The sequence below is a fragment of the Ambystoma mexicanum genome, chromosome 10 (genome assembly GCF_040938575.1).
Source record: "Ambystoma mexicanum isolate Mex_15411 chromosome 10, UKY_AmexF1_1, whole genome shotgun sequence".
Classification (NCBI taxonomy): Eukaryota; Metazoa; Chordata; class Amphibia; order Caudata; family Ambystomatidae; genus Ambystoma; species Ambystoma mexicanum.
In genome coordinates, this window is record NC_090932.1 from 1,596,970,225 (window position 1) to 1,596,990,159 (window position 19,935).

General features: G+C 44.0%; 1 protein-coding gene across 2 annotated transcripts in view; it reads left to right on the forward strand.

The window, feature by feature from the left end:
• PI4KA (phosphatidylinositol 4-kinase alpha) overlaps positions 1-19,935 on the forward strand; it is a 2,470,135-nt gene that overhangs the window by 1,942,339 nt on the left and 507,861 nt on the right. For both annotated transcript variants that reach the window (XM_069619956.1, XM_069619957.1), the window contains 2 exons: positions 13,901-13,954; positions 15,954-16,074. In XM_069619956.1, coding sequence (XP_069476057.1) covers positions 13,901-13,954; positions 15,954-16,074 — 175 coding nt within the window. The remainder of the gene's footprint in view (positions 1-13,900; positions 13,955-15,953; positions 16,075-19,935) is intronic.

Genomic DNA, 19,935 nt, shown 5'->3' on the forward strand with positions numbered 1-19,935 from the left:
GTACTGGAAATTTTCCTTCGGGTGCCTCAAGTACAACAACAAATCATCCGCATATAAGGAGATCAAGTGTCGCTCCTCTCCCACCTCGATACCTATAGTATCGTATTGTTGTCTAAGGTATATTGCTAGGGGCTCCAGGGCTAGTGTATAAAGCATTGGGGACCACGGGCACCCCTGTCTGGTGCCTCTACTGAGTTGCCATCTCTCTGATATCACTGATCCTGTTCTAACTCTGGCCAGCGGCTCGCTATATAGCATCTTCGCCCACCTTATATATCCAGGCCCCATTCCGTACCCCGCCAGGGCTGCCAGCAGCCACGGCTACTTGACCGAATCGAAAGCCTTTACCGCGTCCAAGGACACAATCGCCATTTCGCCTTCATTCTTACTTCCCCATTCAACAACCCGTTGGAGTCGTCTATGATTATGAGTTATATTTCTATTCGGGACATAGCCCGTCTGGTCGGGGTGTATAGGTTTGCTAATAACTCTTTGCAATCGGTTTGCCAAGACAGCCGTCAATATCTTGCTGTCTTGGTTCAACATCGATAAAGGTCTGTAAGAGCCACAGCTATGCCCAGGCTTGTTGGGTTTGGGAAGCGGTATTATGAAAGCTTCTCTAAGTGACTCTGGCAACTGTCCCACCTCGAACGCTTCATTTAACATTTCTAACATTGGGGGGAGCACTTCCACCGTATATACTTTATAAAATTCACTTGTGAACCCGTCCGCCCCCAGGGTCTTACTAGTAGGCAGCTGCCTCACCACTTCTTCTAACTCCTTTAGAGTGATTGGTGCATCCAGCTCCTCTCTTTCCTCAACAGTTATCATAGGCAGTCCTATGTCTTCCAACGTTTCCGTTATCTCCCTGTGGCTACTTCCCTCCTCACCCCCATATAGCAATTTATAATAATCCGCAAACTCCTTGTTAACTCCCTCTTGGGTGTCCACTACACTACCATCTTCTCTCATTATCGTTCTGATCGGAGGTCTGGGAGTTTTGCTCTTGTATAACCATGCCAAAAGTCATCCTGTTTTATCCCCTCCCGCATGCTGTCTCTCTATATATTCTTTGTAGTTGAGGTTGCACAGTCTTTCCCAATGTTCCGCACATTTCTGCTGTGGCTAAAGTACCAGCTCCATGTCTTCACTTCCTCCCTTTAATGCCTTTTCTAGTTCCCTTTCTGTTCCTTGTAGGTCAGCCAAAACCCCACCTTGCAGGCCTTTTGATTTTGCTATGGCTACCCCTCGCATCACTACCTTGAAGGCTTCCCATATTTTACTTGCTGAATCAACGCTACCCGTATTCGTCTCAGAAGTAGTTTGTAATCTCCTCCCTTATGTGCTCTCTAAAAACGGGGTCCTTAAGTGCCTCTGCTCGGAGGCGCCATGTCGGAATCCATGCTCTCGGGGGGCAGTATTGCCACCCGAGAACCAGGGGCGAGTTGTCCGAGAGGACCCTCGCTTTATATTCTGCCTGAGTAATCTCTGTTATTACATCCGACGTGGCAAAGACATAGTCCAGCCTTGTATGTAGCTGCTGCGGGGCAGAGTAGTGCGAATATTGCCTTTCTTGGGGGTATTTCGTTCTCCACACATCTGCCAGACAAGTCATCTAGCAGTGTCTGCAGTGCTTTAGCCGCTGAGGCAGGTCTATCAATCTTGCCATCTGATCTATCTACCTTGGGGTTTAATACACAGTTAAAATCCCCACCCCATATCACCGCACTACCCATACACATACTAAGGTTGGTGCACAGAGTTCTGAAATAAGCTGCCGTGTTCTGGGTAGGGGCATATGTATTTACAATACTCATCTCCTTATTCTCCACCAATCCCCTCAATATGACCATCCTCCCATCTCTTTCCGCCCCTTCCTGTAATAGTTGAAACGGGACATACGGCGCCACCCAGATGAGTACTCCTCTAGCATAAGCAGAGTATGTCGAGCCCAGCACAACCCCTTTCTATTTCTTCACAACCTTCTCCATCTTTTCCTGTGTCAAATATGTCTCCTGCAGCAGTGCAATGTCTATCTTTTGCCTTCGCAGGTACAACATGACCTTATTCCTTTTTAGATAACTGTTAAATCCCCTGACATTCCATGTGATTATTTTCAGATCCCCCATGGCCCGTTGGAGTTCCCCTTGCCTTCTCCAAACAGATCCCTTTCACCCGTGCAGTTCAGTTTCAACCATCCAACTCTTCTATGTAGGCTCATATTCAAACTTAAACTCCCCAAAACTATATACACAACAAACTCTCCCCACTCCCTCCTCCCAGCCCTTATCCAACAACACCCTCCCCAACTGTTGCCCAGCTCCATCCCTGGATCTGAGGCCCCCCCACATTTAGCCCTTTCCAGTACAAGCCTATGCTCAGGGCTCAGTAGGGTGAAGTCGCCCTAGTGGTCACTTAACTACTAATTCTCAGGGGTAGGTTGCTTCCATCCCTTTGCTCGTATTTCCCATTTTATTGTGCTTCATGTTAGTGCTATGCAGCTCCTACATGCATTTTATTCACTATATTCCAGTCCAGCCGGGGCATAAGATCCAAAGGCTACATAATGTCCATCAAATCTCCCTTTTTCACCATGACAGGGCCACCCTCCCACTTATCCCCTCAATGTCCATGACACAGGCTCCTCACTTGTCATGCTCCTGACGATCTCGGTCCGCCTCTTGTTCCGGGCAGCCCTGCAGGTCCATCCACAACACTGCCTCCTCTGGGGTGTCAAAGAAAAGCGCTCTGCTCTTGTGCAGCACCTTTAGTTTTGCCGGGTACAGAAGCATATACTTAATGGCAGCCTCCTTTTGGCAGCCACACCTCTGCCTCTGCATCAGCATCGTGTAATCTGGGTATGCCGTGATGTTGGTGGATGCTCTCTCTATTGTTCCGCCCTTACGAAAATATTTCAGGATCTTCTCCCTGTATTTATAGTTCAAGCTCCTCGCAATTATCGGTCTCGGCGGGGCCCCAGGTCGTGGTTTCCTCATCAGGGCACGATGCGCTTGCTGAACAGTGAACCCTTGTGAGAGCTTGTCTGCTCCTATCTCCTGGAGGATCATGTTCTCCACATAGTCTGTGGCGTCTTGGCCCTCTTCTCCCTCCGGCAGGCCGACCACACGTATGTCATTTCTTCTCGCCCTTCCTTCCGCTTCTTCTACTCGATTCTCGAGGTTGGCGACCTGCTGTTTTAACATGTGGACCTCTTTTGCATGATTTGCGCTGACATCTGTGTTGATCTTCACTGTGCTTTCCAGACCACTCGTTCTCTCTGCCAGCGCCCTAACATCTTGTCGTAGCAGAGTGACTTCAGTTCCCACCGCATCAATTTTGTTCTCTAGGGCTGTCCGCAGGTCCGCCATTGCTGAGCCCCATTTGGTGCTCAATTCCATTATGGCCGCCAGGATCTAATGCTTGTCACCTTCTGAGGCTCCTTCTGCGGGGGTTGCTACCATGCTTTGTGCTGCTGTTGTAGGGGTCCTCTGCGCTTTTGCAAAGACCTCCATTGTAGGTTGTTTAGTCTTAGTTCTCAGTCCTTTCACTGACATCGCGCTATCCTTCCTGCGTGTCTGGTTCCAACTATGCAGTGTTGTGGTGACACTCCCAGGTCCTTCAGGCGTTGGGGTTTCTACATCTGCAAGTCGCGTTGTGCTATGGCGCGTAAAATTGCGTTTCAAGTGGATTGTACCCTCCCACGTTTATTCTCTGCGTACAATTATCCGTGCGCCATCAGCTTGTTTCTAGGGGTCGTTCAATTCGCCTTTCCATCACTGCCCCAGAGTTTCAGGCCCATAGGAAGTCCAGCGCCATACATCAACTTCAAAGGGAGCTTCGCCTGGGTGCTTGTGCTTGGCCTCATCACTTCTTGCTCGTTGTGTCGTGATCCTCTAGCAGCCGTTCAGGCCTGTCCTGTTCCTCCCCTGTCTCAGTTTTGCTGCCAGTGTCCGCTTAAAAAACAAATCAGTTTAGGATAAAATCTGACATCAAACGTGGTTTACCCAAGAGCTTAGTCTTCAGAAAAAAGACAAAAGAAAAGTGGAAATCTGGTGGCTAAAAGCCCTACTGACACCAATAAAACCTCTTGGGAAAAACTGGAAAAATCGTACCTCTGCCATTATGGAAACCAAAAACTACTTCTATAATAAGTAGACCAATGAGGCTAGTAATAACTCAAATAAATTGTTTGAGATTCTAAAGTTCTCACAAAAACCCAAAGCCCAATCAGTATCATTCGTACCAACCGCTCAGGGTAGTACAAAAGCACAGCTGGCTTTCGAAGCAAAGGTATCCAAGGCTCGGCACAAGATCAAAAAGGGTCGGGCTGATGCCATACTTAATAAACTCCCAGGGTTTTATCCACCAGTAATTAAAGACCAGCTGACATTCAAATTCATGCCCATTACTATCTCGGATATGGATAGCACTCTAGCTACAATGCGCCCTTCATCCTGCCCTGAAAACACAATGCCACCTAAAATGATCCTGGATAACAAAGAAGTATTCCCAAATTATACAATTAATCTAAAACCTATTACCAACTGTAACTTCCTTTTGAAAATCCTAGATAAAGTGGCAACGTCACAGCTTTAAGCTTTTGTGGAAGCTACCAGTATCTTACATCATAGGCAGTCCGGCTTTAGGACATCTCACAGTACGGAAATGGCTCACATTGACCTCCAGACACATATGCTGGAGACTATGGATAAAGGGAAGACTGAACAATTAGTCCTATTAGACTTGTCGGCAGCGTTCGACCTCCGCGACCATGAGCGCTTTCTACATCTCCTGGGAGATATAGGTAATTGCGCACAGGAAACTGCTGAGTGGGTTCAGTCTTGCCTGACACATAGCTGTCCAGAGTCCGCTGGGGGGGATGCCTCACCTTCACTGGCCGCTATTATTTGTGGTGTTCCCCAGGGGGCTTGTATGTCCCCCATCCTCTTTCATACATCAGACCCCTTTGTGGCCTCCTGGAGGAAATGGGGCCTTTTTCACCAACTAGTCCTCAAGATCATTGGAGATTATGGCCTTGACACAGCAAACCTCCAGCACACATACAGCATGATTGAATCATAGATGACCAACAACTGGATGTTCCTAAATGGAGGCAAAACAGAACTACTGATATTTGGGTCCCCCTAGGCTACGGCTAAATTGAATTCAGACTACCTGTGGCATCCCGGTATTAGGAGAGGAAAAGACAATAGGCACCTACTTTGAATCCTACCTGAGCGCTGAAGCCCATGTTAATCAGGTCACCAGAAATTGTACATTCTACCTCTGTCTATTAAAATCAGTCGTCCTTTTCTCTCTGAGGCTAACTGTGTGACCATAGCACAAGCAAATATATTGTCGAGGCTTGACTGTGCCCTCCTGATTGGTGCAAATAATAAATGCCTCCAAAATCTTAGTCGCCCAAAATGATACTGTACGTATCATAAAAGGGATATCTAAGAGATAACATATTGCCACCAGCAGACAAGCTCTGTACTGGTTTCCTGTGCCCTGCGTTCATCTAAACTGGCACAGATTATCTGCCCTAGTTTCAAACGGGCTAATGGTCTGGGCAGCCTTCTCTGAATGCTCTGCCAGGATCTGGAATTAGCTCCCCTTTACTGCCTGATTCATGGAATTATTAGCGCCGAAATCGCAGATTTGCGCACCTTTCTGCCCGAAAATCCCCATACTTTAAAGATCGATTTTCGGGCAGAAAGGTGCGCAAATCTGCGATTTCGGCGCTAATAATTCCATGAATCGGGCACATTATCTCCGACAGGAAGTAAACACAAGAACTTTCCGTGAGCTGTTAAAAACTCTGCTCTTTAAGTGAACCTTCTACTAACCGGTTCTATCATGGTCTCTCTTTGATTGCATTCTTGTCCCATTATTTGTGTTAGTAAATTCTGTGTAAGTGTGCATCCTGATCCCTGTGGATTTTCGATGCAGTATAAATAAATAAATAAGTTAAGGAATATTTTGACTAAATTGTTAATTTCTGTGGATTCCTATGCTTGCACACATTTTAATTATTTCTCTATGGTTATTGATATGTTTCAGAAACCATAGACCTTTTTTTAATATGTTTCAAGCCCATGTTCAATCTTTTTCTTCTAGGTCATTACCATAGTGAGAACGTTAGAGAGTAGGTGTAAACAATCGCTAGCATCCAACCTGGGGTACAGGGATGCCTGGATTAGGGAGGTAGGCTGCCCATAGGAGATGACAGAGGGAAAGCCCTTACTGTGCCACAATACAGCCTGCTGCCATCACATCCTATGCTGCCATCTGTAACAAGAGGTACATTTAATCCCAATAGACACCACAAAATAATCCACCACATTGGTATACTGACAAATATACACTTTATTCGTAGTGTCACACTTAAGCTATTTATGACAAGAAAAATAAGTACACAGGATAAACATAAAATGAGTTAAAGTGTAGAAAAAAACAATAAATGCCCAGTTAGGACTTAACTCCCTTTCCCCCCTAAAATGTAAGTCCCATACCTGGTGTAAGATACTAGTCAGGCTTTCCTGAGGTAAGCTAAGAAACAGACCCATAGACAATATTACACACACTACTAATTACTTGTCAGGATGCAAGGATACAACACAGAACCTAGTTACAGGTTTCCTGCTACACATTTATTTAAAGTATGATTATAAAATACACATACACACAATACATTTATAGCACTTAAAGTTAGAGCACTAGGGAAAACAATGTCCAACACAGCTAGGAGGGCTACCAAAGTACAGGATATATTTTAGACTGTGCCTAGGTCCAGAAGGGCATATCCCTTGCCAAGGAGAAACACATTCGCACAAAAGTGAAACATTGTGTTACTGGTTCAACTGGCGAGTATTATTGATCACTGCAAAATTGTGTCTCCCTTGCCAAATACTTTGTTTGAAAATCTTCAGGACTGTCTGATTAGTAAGGTCTGTACATTTTTTTACGTAATGTCAGCATTTACCGATGGTCTGTTGAACTAGATGAACAAAGACCACTCTGTCTTAGTATCAAATCCCCTGTTTAAAAAAAGCTACTAAATCAGGAGCACTAGATTGCGACTATTGTCAATACGCGCTGATATAAAATACATTCAAACTTTGTTTATCAACAAACCGCTAGGAGATTTGCCTAAATACCTTTGTCGTTATCCCTGCGCTGTAACAAGACAAGCGTTCCTGAGATTCCGTTTGAACGATTTGCCAACTGGTGAAGTTCGATATACGTGTTCCATGACACAAGCGGGAACCACTAATACCTCTAGATGCTGTAATGTTGCAGAAAGACCAGAAACACACCAACATCTTCTGGTCGAATGTTTTGCCTTGGCTGATATTAGAACACGACACTTGTGTAGTTTCTTCTGTAATGATGATGCTTATGTACTTCCAGAGGATATGTGGAAATGTTTGTCTGCTGGAGCTGAGCTATTTTTAACCTATGCTGTGATTCAAATTATTAAGGAACTAAATCTTTATAGGTAACATAACCATTTTGTTTATCTATGGAACCATATAATTGGCCCTTAGTATATGTCTGAATGGTAGAAATTGTCATTTTATTTTCTTCCTTTGGGCCTTTTTAATTTACTGATTTGTGATGTATTACATTTTTATAATGTATTAATTTGTAATGAACTGATAGTTTTGTTTCTCTTTTATTTCATTTTATACAGTGCTAATTTGTAAATGTGTATATAAGATCACATTTTTTATCAAATTTCACAATAAAAATAATAAAATAAGAAAATTGTATATCTTTAGACCAGATTTTAATACACAGATTTGAAAAATGACTGCTAAATCACAGGAAGACACTATAAATCCAGGGCCTGGTGAAGAACTCCACAGACCTTAGGGGGGCCCTATGAAATACAACAGACCAGGTAAGTAACTCGCACTGTCAATTGTAGGAGTTCCAGTGTTGAGAAAGTGCACCTTAGGAAACAGCACAACGTCCTTAAGTGTGCCTACTGTTATGATGAAAAGCCAGGTAAGCCCCTGTTCCTTCCTACGGTTTCGTAGAAGAAAGGAATCGAACCTAGTGTAAACCAGTGGATATTCAGAAGGGAGCCAGTTGAGGGTCCTAGACCCAGCAGCCACAGGACCAGAGACGCAGAACAGGATTGAGCCCCCAATGTTAACCAATAGGGAAATGTGGCTGAAGGGGGCACCTGCAGAGCCCGACCACTAAAGTGACCCCTGAGATGGTTATCTGGAATAACCCACCAACCCAGGGCCCAGAGGGTAAGTACTTACATTGCTGGTTTCTGAAAAATCGGTTCCAGGAAAATAGAAGAACCTGGTAAATAAAAACCTCTTTTCAAAGGACAACCGGAAGGATCCGGCACCCAGACCCTTGACCCCTGAGCTAACGACGCCCTCGCCGATCCAATATAACAAAAATTGTTCTTCAGGGGAGTGCAGGGCCCACCATCAAGTAGCGGAATCGGCGACAACAATCGGTTCAGGAGGACTGAGGAGCCTGCACACAGCAGAGCATGCTCAGCAGGCAAATGTGGATAGCTCGGCCCCTTCAGCAGGACAACTGTGGTGGTAACCAAAACAGTCCTGAGAAGCACATTAGGCAGGGTGTTAGCGTTGCAACATGCTGCCAGGCGGCGGCAACTTCCAAAACGAAGTGGAAGACCCAGGTGGTAAAATGAGGTAAAAGAGTCCCAGGGTGGCAGGCATGGCCCAAGCAAATGAGGAGGACCAGTAAAAGGACGAGAGACTCAGGAAGGACACCCAGCAGTTGAAACCCCAAACCGGAGATCTGCCCAGATGGCCAGAAGAGGGCCTCCAAATGCAGCGATGGTGGGAAGCAGCAGGAAATCCATGAACAGGTAAGCACACCTGCTCACCTCCTAAATATCCACCATCACTGAGTTTGGGTACAGGGTTTCTCCTATAGATCCCTTCTCTCACATAGTCAGGGGATTTGAAACAATGGTTTTGGTGGCCAACCAATCAGGCTGGCCCCAAAAACCGCCAAACCCATCCCCACAGTAAGTGTAGTGGCCTGCCCAGGTCAAGAAATTGGGCTAAACCTGTTCAATTCTCAAAGAGCCCACTTGGCCATTGTAAAGCCTGCCTTCTGGTTCCTGAACAAAGGAAACCCATAAAACAAAATGGCAGAGAGTAGGACTCAAAGAAACATTAGTAGCCCAATGGCTACCATAAAGTTACATTGGGCTACTGATGTGGTAAATTGACGTGAGTCTCTGGTGAAGCCAAAACTACAAATTAGCTTCTACCACCTGAAAGTAATGTAGGGTAGATCAAATCGCACTAGGGCAAAAATGGGGCGTTTTAGAGTCATCACCCTTGTGAGTTGGCACCTTATGGGAGACCCAATACCATATGTCTTAACTAAGGAATAAAGGAATAGACTTTAGCAGAGGTCACTGACCACAAAAAGAATTCAGAAACCCTCACAAATAATAGGGGAAAAGCTAAAAAATGAAAGACTTAAAGAGTACAGAGAGGCCTCAGCAGATCTGTTGTTGGAATACATTTTTAGCGGTCAAATAAGCTTGCATTGATATGCTGCTATAAATCTTTTAAAACCTTAGCCCTGGAAGTAATGCATTGAATCTAGAGAATATGTAAGTTAACCAACTACTGTGATAAAAGATCAAATTACACCAGAATTAAATGATTCAGAAGTAAAGAGAGTTATATAAACACAAATAAGAATGAATTTAGATAACTTGATCCATAGTTATTGAAGATTTTAAACAAGTGAATGCTGAGTTGGATTGAATTGATTTTACTTAGTGGGATAAACCCATAAGTAATGATTTTATTTTTAGTACATTTCATTTGATTTTAATTGTTTTATTTGACTTAACTGCATTACTTGATTGCTGTGAAATTCTGAATATGTATGTATGTTCTGTTCTTGTGTGTTTCCTTGATTATGTGTTTTCCTTTCTTCTTTTTTCTTGAAAATATGAAATGGTGTTGTATATATTAAGATGGTAAAGTTGACTTTGTCAGCTATGATCAATCAATAACATAATAATAATAAAAGATGAATAGCTCATAGAATGGGACTGAAGAACCTTCAAATCTGGAACTCTGATTTGAAGAATTATTTTGAGAAGGGCGAGAAATGTGATCAATGGTTAGCGTACAGGCTTCTTCAACAGAACTCGGATGGCGCAATTATGTCAATCATCGGTCCAAATGGTTTAATCACTTTTAACCCAAGAGAAATTAATGTTGTTTTTAAACATTATTACCCTGATTTATATCGAAATGAATCTGGTATAACAGGATGCAGCAAAATTCTTTTTCATGACCTCGTAATCCTTAAGATTACGAACGCTGACTGAACACATCTTGAAAGCGATATATCAATGGATGAACTCCGGTGTGTGATTAACAAGCTGAACACAGGGAAATCACAGGTACCAGATGGTTTACCGCTGGAATTTTACAGAATACTCCCAGAGCATGCTTTAGAGTCAATGAAGGATATGTTCATCACATCGAAGACAGACTGCTTACTACCATTAACTACTAATCAGGCCACTATTTCAGTATTCTTAAAGAAGGGGAAAGATGTGAATTTGCCCTCTAGCTACCGCCCAATTAGTCTGATCAATATGGATAACAAAATATTGGCGAAGGTTCTGGCTTTGAGAATTGAGCACTTATTACAGACGTTGGTTCATGATAATCAGTCTGGTTTTGTAAAGAACAGAAGGACATCTAATAATGTATGTAAATTGATCCTAACAATGTCCCAGGTCCAAGATTCTATTGAGGATATGGCGGTCTTCTCACTTGACGACAACAAGCTTTTGACCGGGTAAATAGGCAATACTTCTTTTTTCGGTTTTGCGTAAAATGAATCTAGGTGAGGGTTACATCTCTTAGATAGCTCTTCTGTATGCGCACCCAACAGCTGATGTTAGCACAAATGGATTAGGTCAGAATCTTTGAATTTAGAGAGGGGCAGCAGGCAGGGCTGCCCTTGTCTCCACTGTTATTCATTTTAGCGATAGAACCTTTAGCAATAGCACTTAGATGTGATCAAGGATTGAAGGGGGTTGGCTATCGGGGAGTGGAGCAGAGAATTTGTTTTTATGCGGACAATCTCTTACCGGTCTTACAAGATCTTGACAATTCTTTACTCGTGTTGATGGATATCTTAGGCAAATTTAACAAAGTGGCTGGGTACAAAATAAATTGGTCCAAGTCTGAGGTCATGCCTTTGTCCTATACATGTAACAAGGCTTCAATCACGTTGGTGCGAGAGAATGTTACGCTATCTGGGTATATGGTTAACACCTGTCATTAGCGGTATGGTGGATGAAAATATGAGTGAAATTTGCAGAGATTTCAAGATTAATCTGGAAAGATGGGCTTTGTTGAAATTGTCCCTTTGGGGCAAAGTGAATACCCTTAAGATGACGTCAGCCCCCAAAATAAACGACATTCTTAGCATGCTTCCATTAAAAATTAGCCCACATTACTGGAAATAATTAGACAGATTGATTCAAACATTTATTTGGGATAATAAACCGCCCAGTCTTAACATGTGGAAACTTCGACTTCCATTGAATAAGGGGGGTCTTGGTATTCCCAATTTTCATGTGTACCATTTGGCGTTTTCTAGTCAGTTTCTTGTACCATTTTTTTGAATGATCCGCCAGATGACTTTTCAATTGCTGAGACAAGTCTTACTGGCCCACTAACTCCCAGGGCGTTCCTGACCACGACGAATTCGGTTGGGAAGAAGTCTCCGGCTACAGAATTTTTTCGAGATACTTGGAATAGTCTGTATGACCTGATGGGTGCGGATGCATTGAAATCGCCTAATGTTTCTATTTGGTTTAATCCCAAATTAAGGACAAGGGGAAAGTGTTGTTTTGGTCAGAATGGTTTGAGCGGGGTGAACTGGATTGGTGATATTTGGAAGGATGGGAAGTGGCTTTGGGGGGCAGATTTGAAAGCGAAATGGGATATTTAGGGTTTTTCTGATGCAGACTACAGGCAGTTAAAAAAGATAATTGGGAAAGTTGAATGGAGTGATGATGTGGATTTGGATATTTTTACTGCCAGGAGAAAGTCGGGAGAAGGGGCTATTGCTATTAGGATCTATAAGCAAATTGTCTCCAAATACAAGGAAAAATGTCAGCTAGCGAGAGGAGTGGGGTAACAGATTGGGCTATATTATTATGTCAGAGATGTGGCAGTGTGTGTACAAATGTGAATCTTTATTTGATGAACCTATGTGAGAGATCGAGGCAAATCAAAATACTTAAAGTGTACTGGAGCCCTGAAAGATTGGAGAAAAGGGGTATGTTGGACTTGAGTGAATGTTGGGGTTGTTCAGGTGAGGTAGGTACGTTGGAGCATATGCTTTGGAATTGTGTACATGTATGTGAATTGTGATCTGAAGTCTGCAGTATGTGTGTGAGTGCTTGGTGAGCCTATTGATCTGGACTTCAAGACGATGATACTTGGATGTGATGATTTCCTAAATGCATTGTCCACGTCTCAGAAGAAATGCCTTCTTAGGGGAGCAATAATATGTAAGAAAATGATTCTGCGTGGATGGACGTCTCGGGTTGCTCTGCAACCAGTAAATTGGATTGATGAAATGTATAAAGTTTCAGAAATGTAAAATACCTTTTCCAGGAGACAGAGGAAAATGTTGGTTTTTGATGAAATCTGGGGTAAGTTTTTAGATATGTACTAGTTCCATAATGGTGGGGAGGGGGAAGGGTTTGGGGAGGGGTTTGAAAATGTTTTGCATACATTAGATTTCTGGTGTCTTTTATTAACTTTTGTTATAAGATATCTTTGTGTGTTCCTGTTCTCTACTGCTGTTTTCATGTTTGTATATATTTGAGAATAAATAATAAAAAAAATCTGGAACCCTGCCGTAACACTGACCATACACCATTTATCATGTCCTGCTGCTTTTTTAGCATCCTCATAAGAGTCCTAGGAATCATTACGAACAGCAGGAATGCATACACTGTGCCGGGGCACCACTCCTGCAGGAACATAGCAATTCTTTTTTTAAATGAATGGGGCATCTGAGTTGTCAACATAGACGTTAGCACATATGCCTGTAACAGACCCCATAGATGCTCTATTGTAAAAATGATACCTCAGTGACTTCCAATCTCTATGATCAAGCAAATAGTGGGAGATCGAGTCTATGACCACTTTGGCAGTATCTGGAATGTATTCCACTGTAAAAAGTATCTGCATGGCCAAGCAGTCATTCCAGAAGGCCTTCACCAGTTCCCCTAATTGTCCTCACCAGTTCCCCTAATTGTCCGGACCTGGTGCCTCCGCCCCCAGATGATTTATGTAATTGACTGCTGAGATATTCTCCCTTCAGGACAGCAGCTCACTTTGTCCTTCAAAAGTGATTTGATGACAAAGGAACCAACAAGTAACTGGAGGCAGTTATTTCCAAGGTCAGCTCTTCCAGTCTGGTGCCTTCTCTATGTAAAAGTGTGTGGACTGATTGTACCCTCGTACCAGCCTGCTTCCCCTCATTTAAGTTAAGCCTGACCGCCCTGTCACATTACCTACCTTAAGAGAGGGTTGGCTTTCCTTATGGGTTGCATATTCTTGTCATTAATGTTGGGATGATATAGGAGCAGAGCTGCATTGTGTCTCCTAATCGCAACAAAGTATTTTTGGAAGACAGACTGTCCCAAGGAATATATTTAGGAAGATGGGCAGTGTGGTTGAGGAAGCATTTGTCCATTGGAAAAGCATTAACAAATGTAAGTAATTTGTTATTCTGTTGCTGTGCTTTGCCTCAGTTGTATTTTATTTTAGTGTATTGCCTCTCCTGCAATGCACCACCTCTCCATTCCCTGACTGTTTTTTTGCCTTTTTAGGATGCCATCCTCTTCTACATTCCACAGATTGTGCAAGCACTCCGATACGACAAGGTAAGGCACCCCCCGGTCCAGGATGTCCTCAGTGTGGGTACCTTCTAAAGGGTTTTATTTTTAATTTACTGAAGTTATTATACGTTTTTCTTAATTTATTCTCGTGGTATAGATTACATGTGCAGCCAGTACTCTTTCATTTTCAAATACGGTTTGCCTGTATTAACAAATTGTGACTCTAAGCAGCGATTTCAGACCTGACAAAAGCTTGATGATTGTTTTTTAAAAAAATCATTAGGTGATGGACACACCCAGCTCCAGTTATCATATTCTAAAGTGCTCTGTCCTTTTTTGGTTTTCCCTGAATGGTTCACTCATTTTCTTCTCTGCTGAATACTAATCTGGAGCCTCATCAGAAATGTAACTTCATGATGTGCCCTTTAGAGCCCCTATGCAAGGGTTAGGATGCACCAAATGCATCCAGCATATAGCTGTGTGGGCACCACTGGTTGGTGGTAGCTTATCTTGTGTGATTCTAACCTCTTATATCACTGAAGCATTGTTTGATTTTGGTATTTGCAGCATTTGCATCTATTTTCAATAGGACCACAAGCGTACCCAGGCCAATCTTTAGTGAGTTGGGTCTTCCTTCCTCACTCACTTGCTTAACTCCCTTTGCTTTAGGGGCAGGCTAGTTCTCATGACCTCTAACGGTGCAAGTGGATGCTGTCCTATATTTAAGTCTGTGTCGCATGGTCTCTGCTTCAGCTCTTCTATAAAGTCAGTAATATTTGAGTGTCCTAATCCATAACCGCCTATTGTCTTTGTTCTGTTGATTTCTTCTAGAAAACTTTGAACATTTTCCCAAATTACTGAAACTTCTAAATTACATTCTAAGAATTTTTGATTTCTTATTACTTTGGTGGTGTCCCTGTGGGCCTCCCCACAGTTTGTATTGCTCTATTTGTAATTGTGGATTTCTTCTTATTGCATAACCTTTGTTAGAGTACATATTCAGTAATATACTACACAGAAGTGCCTTTATTGCACACTTATGTTTGGGTCATCTGTGCATTACTGCAACCCAGCCCCTCTCCTTAAGGGTGAAGACTTGACTGCACTGCTTAGCTACTAATGGCAACTTAAGGGAAACCCTGCTTACCACTAAATGGCTGATCTTCGTAAGCCCTCACCAGATGACTTCTAGAAAATCTCCTTAACAGTCTTCTTGGAGCTATATGTGAAGATGCAAATGCAACATTTTTCCGAGTTGTATATAATGTCCCTTCTTGTACAATGGTGACCTGAACTCTGTATTATCTTCCGGTGAGATCTTTTTTAAAAACATTTTACAGAGAAGCATTTTTTAACAAAACTATAATACCTACAAAATCACCAATCTTTTTTTATTTGGGGTGGGGCTGTTCCCCCAACTCACTGTTTCCTATGACTTTTATTCCCCCTCAACCTCCTCTCCACCCGTTTAACCCCTTATCCTGCCCCCGTTGTATTTAATGTAAAATTCAGTATTGTTTCAGTGAAATAGTTTTGTTAAAAAATGGCTCTCTGTAAACGTTTTCGATCACTTATCTTCCATGAACTCCTGTATTACTTTGCAGGGCAATCTGTTGTGTTTTACTTTGGTTGCACACCTTCACATTATAATAGTCGATCCTAGGTCAGACTCAAGGGATGTTGTGATGATTGAAGTGTGCAGGGTTGTGGTGTTTGTGATGGGGTAGTCAGTGAACGGTGTGTGTAGAACAGGTTTGGTCATTCAAGGAGACTTTAAAGTGTTGTGTAAGGATATCTGTAAGAGCTTTGGAGCAGGTATTTATGAAGTGTCATAGGGTTCTTTAAGAGTGGTGTATTGGAGGCTGTGTGGTGCTAGGAAGGATGCGCATGGAATATATGTAAATTAAATTGAGTCTGAGAGTTTTTGTGACTTGGAAGCTGCGTATGTTCTTGAATTGTGTAATGCGTGTTGTTACTGTTCTTAGCTTGATTCATGGTGCACGCTCAACTTGCTTGACCTAGGACTACTAATGTATTATTGCAGATGGGTTACGTTCGAGAATACATCCTCTGGGCTGCTGCCAAGTCTCAGCTCTTGGCTCACCAGTTCATCTGGAACATGAAAACCAACATCTTCCTGGACGAGGAGGCGCATACGAAGGACCGTGAGTACTGCACAGATTTTTTTGCCCGATCCAGAATTTTGCGCATATTGCAATGATTCCTCTGCAACAGTCTTCTGTTTTATTTTAATGATCGCCTCAGGCTGTGTTCTATCCATAGGCAAACAGGGCTAAAGACTGGCACAGCACTATTGTAGCCAGTGTTGATGAAAGCTGGTTAGTTTGAAGGCTAGCCAGCCTGTCTCAACTGAGAACTTCCACAAACTATGAAGTGGTTTATCTCAAGCATAGGTTCTTTTAGATGTGTAGAATAAATGTGGACCTCTAGTACTGCCAATACACTGCCAATACATTAATGATACATTGCACATTCTTATTAAATTGCACCAAGTTCTGAGAAGTTGTCCATCAATGTCACTGTAGCCACTGATTGGAAGGTTGTTGTGCAACTGTAGTATTCTGCATCGACTAAATCATTAACAAGTGAACAGTTCTAAAGCACTGTTAAGCTACCCCTTTGGGAATAGGGAGGTGAGCTTGCACAGCTTAACACCCCCTAGGGGAAAGGGTAAGTGGGATCCCATTAGGGGTGGCTCCTCCCTTAGAGCACAGGCGGTCCCTAGAAAGGGTTTTGAATTATCATCCCTATCCCCTACCCTCCCTATCCCTAAGACCACAATGCTACCTTTCTAGGCTACATGGGGGGTTACACTGACTGTGACGAATCCCAGGGCATCATTGCTGCGTCCATAGGGGGAGCCCCTTTCCTTGAGGCCAGGGAGGTGAGGCCGCTACCCGATATTCCCCCTGGAGCTGCCACTCCCCGGGTGGCTCTCATGGGAGGGGAAAACCCCCTTTGAGACCAGTGACAACCTTATCAGGAGAACGTGTTATCCCCGGCAGCAACCTGTCCCCAGATCCCTTCCTTACTATCGTATGCCGTTCTTTCATGAACAACAATTTTCTGATGGGTTTTTAAACGAAAATGTTTTGTTGAAAAAAACACATTGAAAAATATAGGGGGGTGGGAATGGTCATATAAAGGGTTGGGGGGGTTGGGAATAGTAAAATAAAATAAATAAACAATAATGGAGGGAGTGCTTGGGGGACCCCCCCCCCAAAAAACTAATAGATCCATTTTTCAATGTTTTTTTCCAGCAAAATATTTTTGGAAAAAACCTGTTGAAAAAAATAGCTGTTGATGAAAGAACATAGAACCCCTACTATAACCCCACCTCTCCTTCGCCTCCTCCCTCTCCACGCATACCCTCATATACCATGTACTTTGTGGCCCAGCAAAAGAAGAGTACTAAGACGAGGAACATCTCTAGTGAATCGCAACATTAGGCCTCACTCAGTACTGGAACAAGGAGGAGGCGGTGAGCAGTACAGAATACTTAACCAGAATCACAGTGTGCATTCTAGTGGTTCTCAACATCCGATTGGAAGAAGCTGCGTTAAAAGTAAAGAAGAACTTGACGAAGTGTCAAGCCCTCCCTCGAGGAGCCAGGTGCAGGGAGGCCGTGAGCTGCTGAGAAGGGGCTCTGGGCCGGTGAGCCCATCAGACAGACGGGAAACCTTTGCCAGCTGGCAAGGGAAGGGTAACTGGAAAAGGCTGCAAAATCCTTCACTGGCCGAAGGAAGGTTAAGCCCTCCCCGGAGGAACCACAAGAGCAAGCAGGGACCAGGAGTGAAGGCAGAAGCTGACCGGGATGCCAACAATGGAGAGAGTCAGAGGTCGGCCCATGGCGTGAGGACCACATGGCCAGATGGCGGGCTGGAACTCCGGGTATCCCTGAGACCTGGGAGATGCGCAGGGAAAGAACTGTGCTGCCGTGAACGCTGTGAAGACTGCAGAGTCACAGCAGAGCAAGAGAGGCTCCTGAACGCCGCCAGAGCCCTGTGACAGAGCCCAGCTTCTCCATAGAGGCCGACACCTGCTGAAGGTATCAGGTATTAATATCGCCACATATATGGTCGCCGTAAATAATATCGCTGGGAAAATGTTGTGGCTATATTATTTGGGTGACCATATATGTGGCGATAGGGGCAACAAAAAAAAAGGCAATAATAAAACGACCATTTTATGGCGATATTTTTGTGGCAACATTATTACATGGAACCCTGCTGAGGCCGCGCAGTGAGGTATGTGGGTGACTGGAGGAGCGCAGAAAGCCTGAGGAGGTGGTGGCATGAGCTGGGAGGCTGGGAAAAGGTGGTCTGGAACCCTGCAACTGTGGGAGCAACGGTTGACTGGATATGGGCTTTTACTAAGGTTTGGCAGGAGAGTGAACCAATCCTACAAAGTGGGAAACTAAAGTCAGAAGTGCGAGTCTGGGACACCCACCCATATAAAGAGAACTGTAAAACTGATAGACCGTACATGCAGTAATAGGCAGGTGAGTAAACCAAGTCTGTATGTGACACCACAGCTTGGAAGAGCATCCAGACTGTTCTTGTTCATTGCAGTACCTTGTTGGAGGGAGCCAGGTCTGCCATCGGGGACCCACCACAGCCTGGGGAGTGCATCCAGGTTGTTGTTCTTCGCAGTGCCTTGTGGGAGGAAACCAGGTCTGCCAACCAGGGTCAAGGACCCACTCCAGTTTGGAAACATATGCAAGCTTCTTTTGCCTGTGTAGTTGTGCTTGGTGGAAATGAACCAGGTACACCAATCAGGGTCAGGGACCCAAGGACAGAAAGACAGCCTGAGAATAGCCAACCAGTGTTAGGCAGAAACCTGTGCAGTTCCCTCTGGGACCACTGCAGAAGATTTAAGACTACAGGTGTTTGGCAGTAAACCCACTTGGTAGCAGCCTGTACCACCCAGAGGTATCTGGTAGCTGTGGCTGAGCAGTCAGACTTCCCTCAAGAAGAGTTAGGCAGTATATAGAGCATACATAATAGGTACAGAGGCACAGTAGTACAGGCAAACACTGACCAGAGCTAGGTGTAAAAAGTATATAATTATTTATTTAAAAGACACACTCATAAATTACACTAGCACAGAAAAGGTAAGTAAGTCAAAACACAGTGACTATTACTTATATGTACATCCCTAGTTATTTGTTGGACAAGTCTAAGTTAACACCACTTATTTCCAAACAGAGGTGAGCGCTTAACGTTAGTTGGCACTCCAACAAGTTAGTTAAAAAGGGAGGGAAAAGGCAGAAGTAATAAACAGCAAGGTAAAACACTTTTCAGAGATTCACAGTAAGTTTAGAAAGGCAGTGTATTGCGGAGCAAGGAAGTTCGGTTGCCAGGCCCACTCTAGGGAAAGACAGGGGAAAAGATGTCCAAGATCACACAATGTCACAAGTCTTTACAGGTGAGTAGGAAAGGTTTTACTAAGTTTAGAAAAGTTTAGTTAGGGTGTCCCAGGCTTACCCAGGTTCGAGAGCCGAGGGCTAAATCTACCCCGTACAATCGGTGGCAAGGGAAGCCGGGCGGAACACGGTACCTTTAAAATGGAAAGGATCCTCCAGCGGTGGCAGTTGTTCCTGGTAGTGGGTGCAAGTCGCGGCGTTGTCCAGAGGAAGAGAAGATCTCGACGTGGAGGAAAGCTGAAGGTCGTTGCACTACCAGGGAAGAAACCAGCCGTGGATTTTTCCGGTTAAAAGGATGTTACCCCTCTTTCGCGGTTGAGGTAAAAAGTGGTATCCCGGTTGCCGGGGTGCTTGGCACAGGCAAGGCGGCCACAGGATGCTTCAGGGAGGCGAAAAGAAGGCAGAAACTGGTTGTCCCCACCAGTCAAGGGAAGAAGACTCTCCCGGCTGGAGATCTCCTCTGTCGTTGGGAAAAGCGGTGAGACGGTTCCGCAGGGCTCCACCGGTGGTGTCGTCTTGGCAGGTCGGCTCGGCTTCTCCCTCTTCGGCTTCTTATGTCCTGTGGCGACTTCTGAAGAAC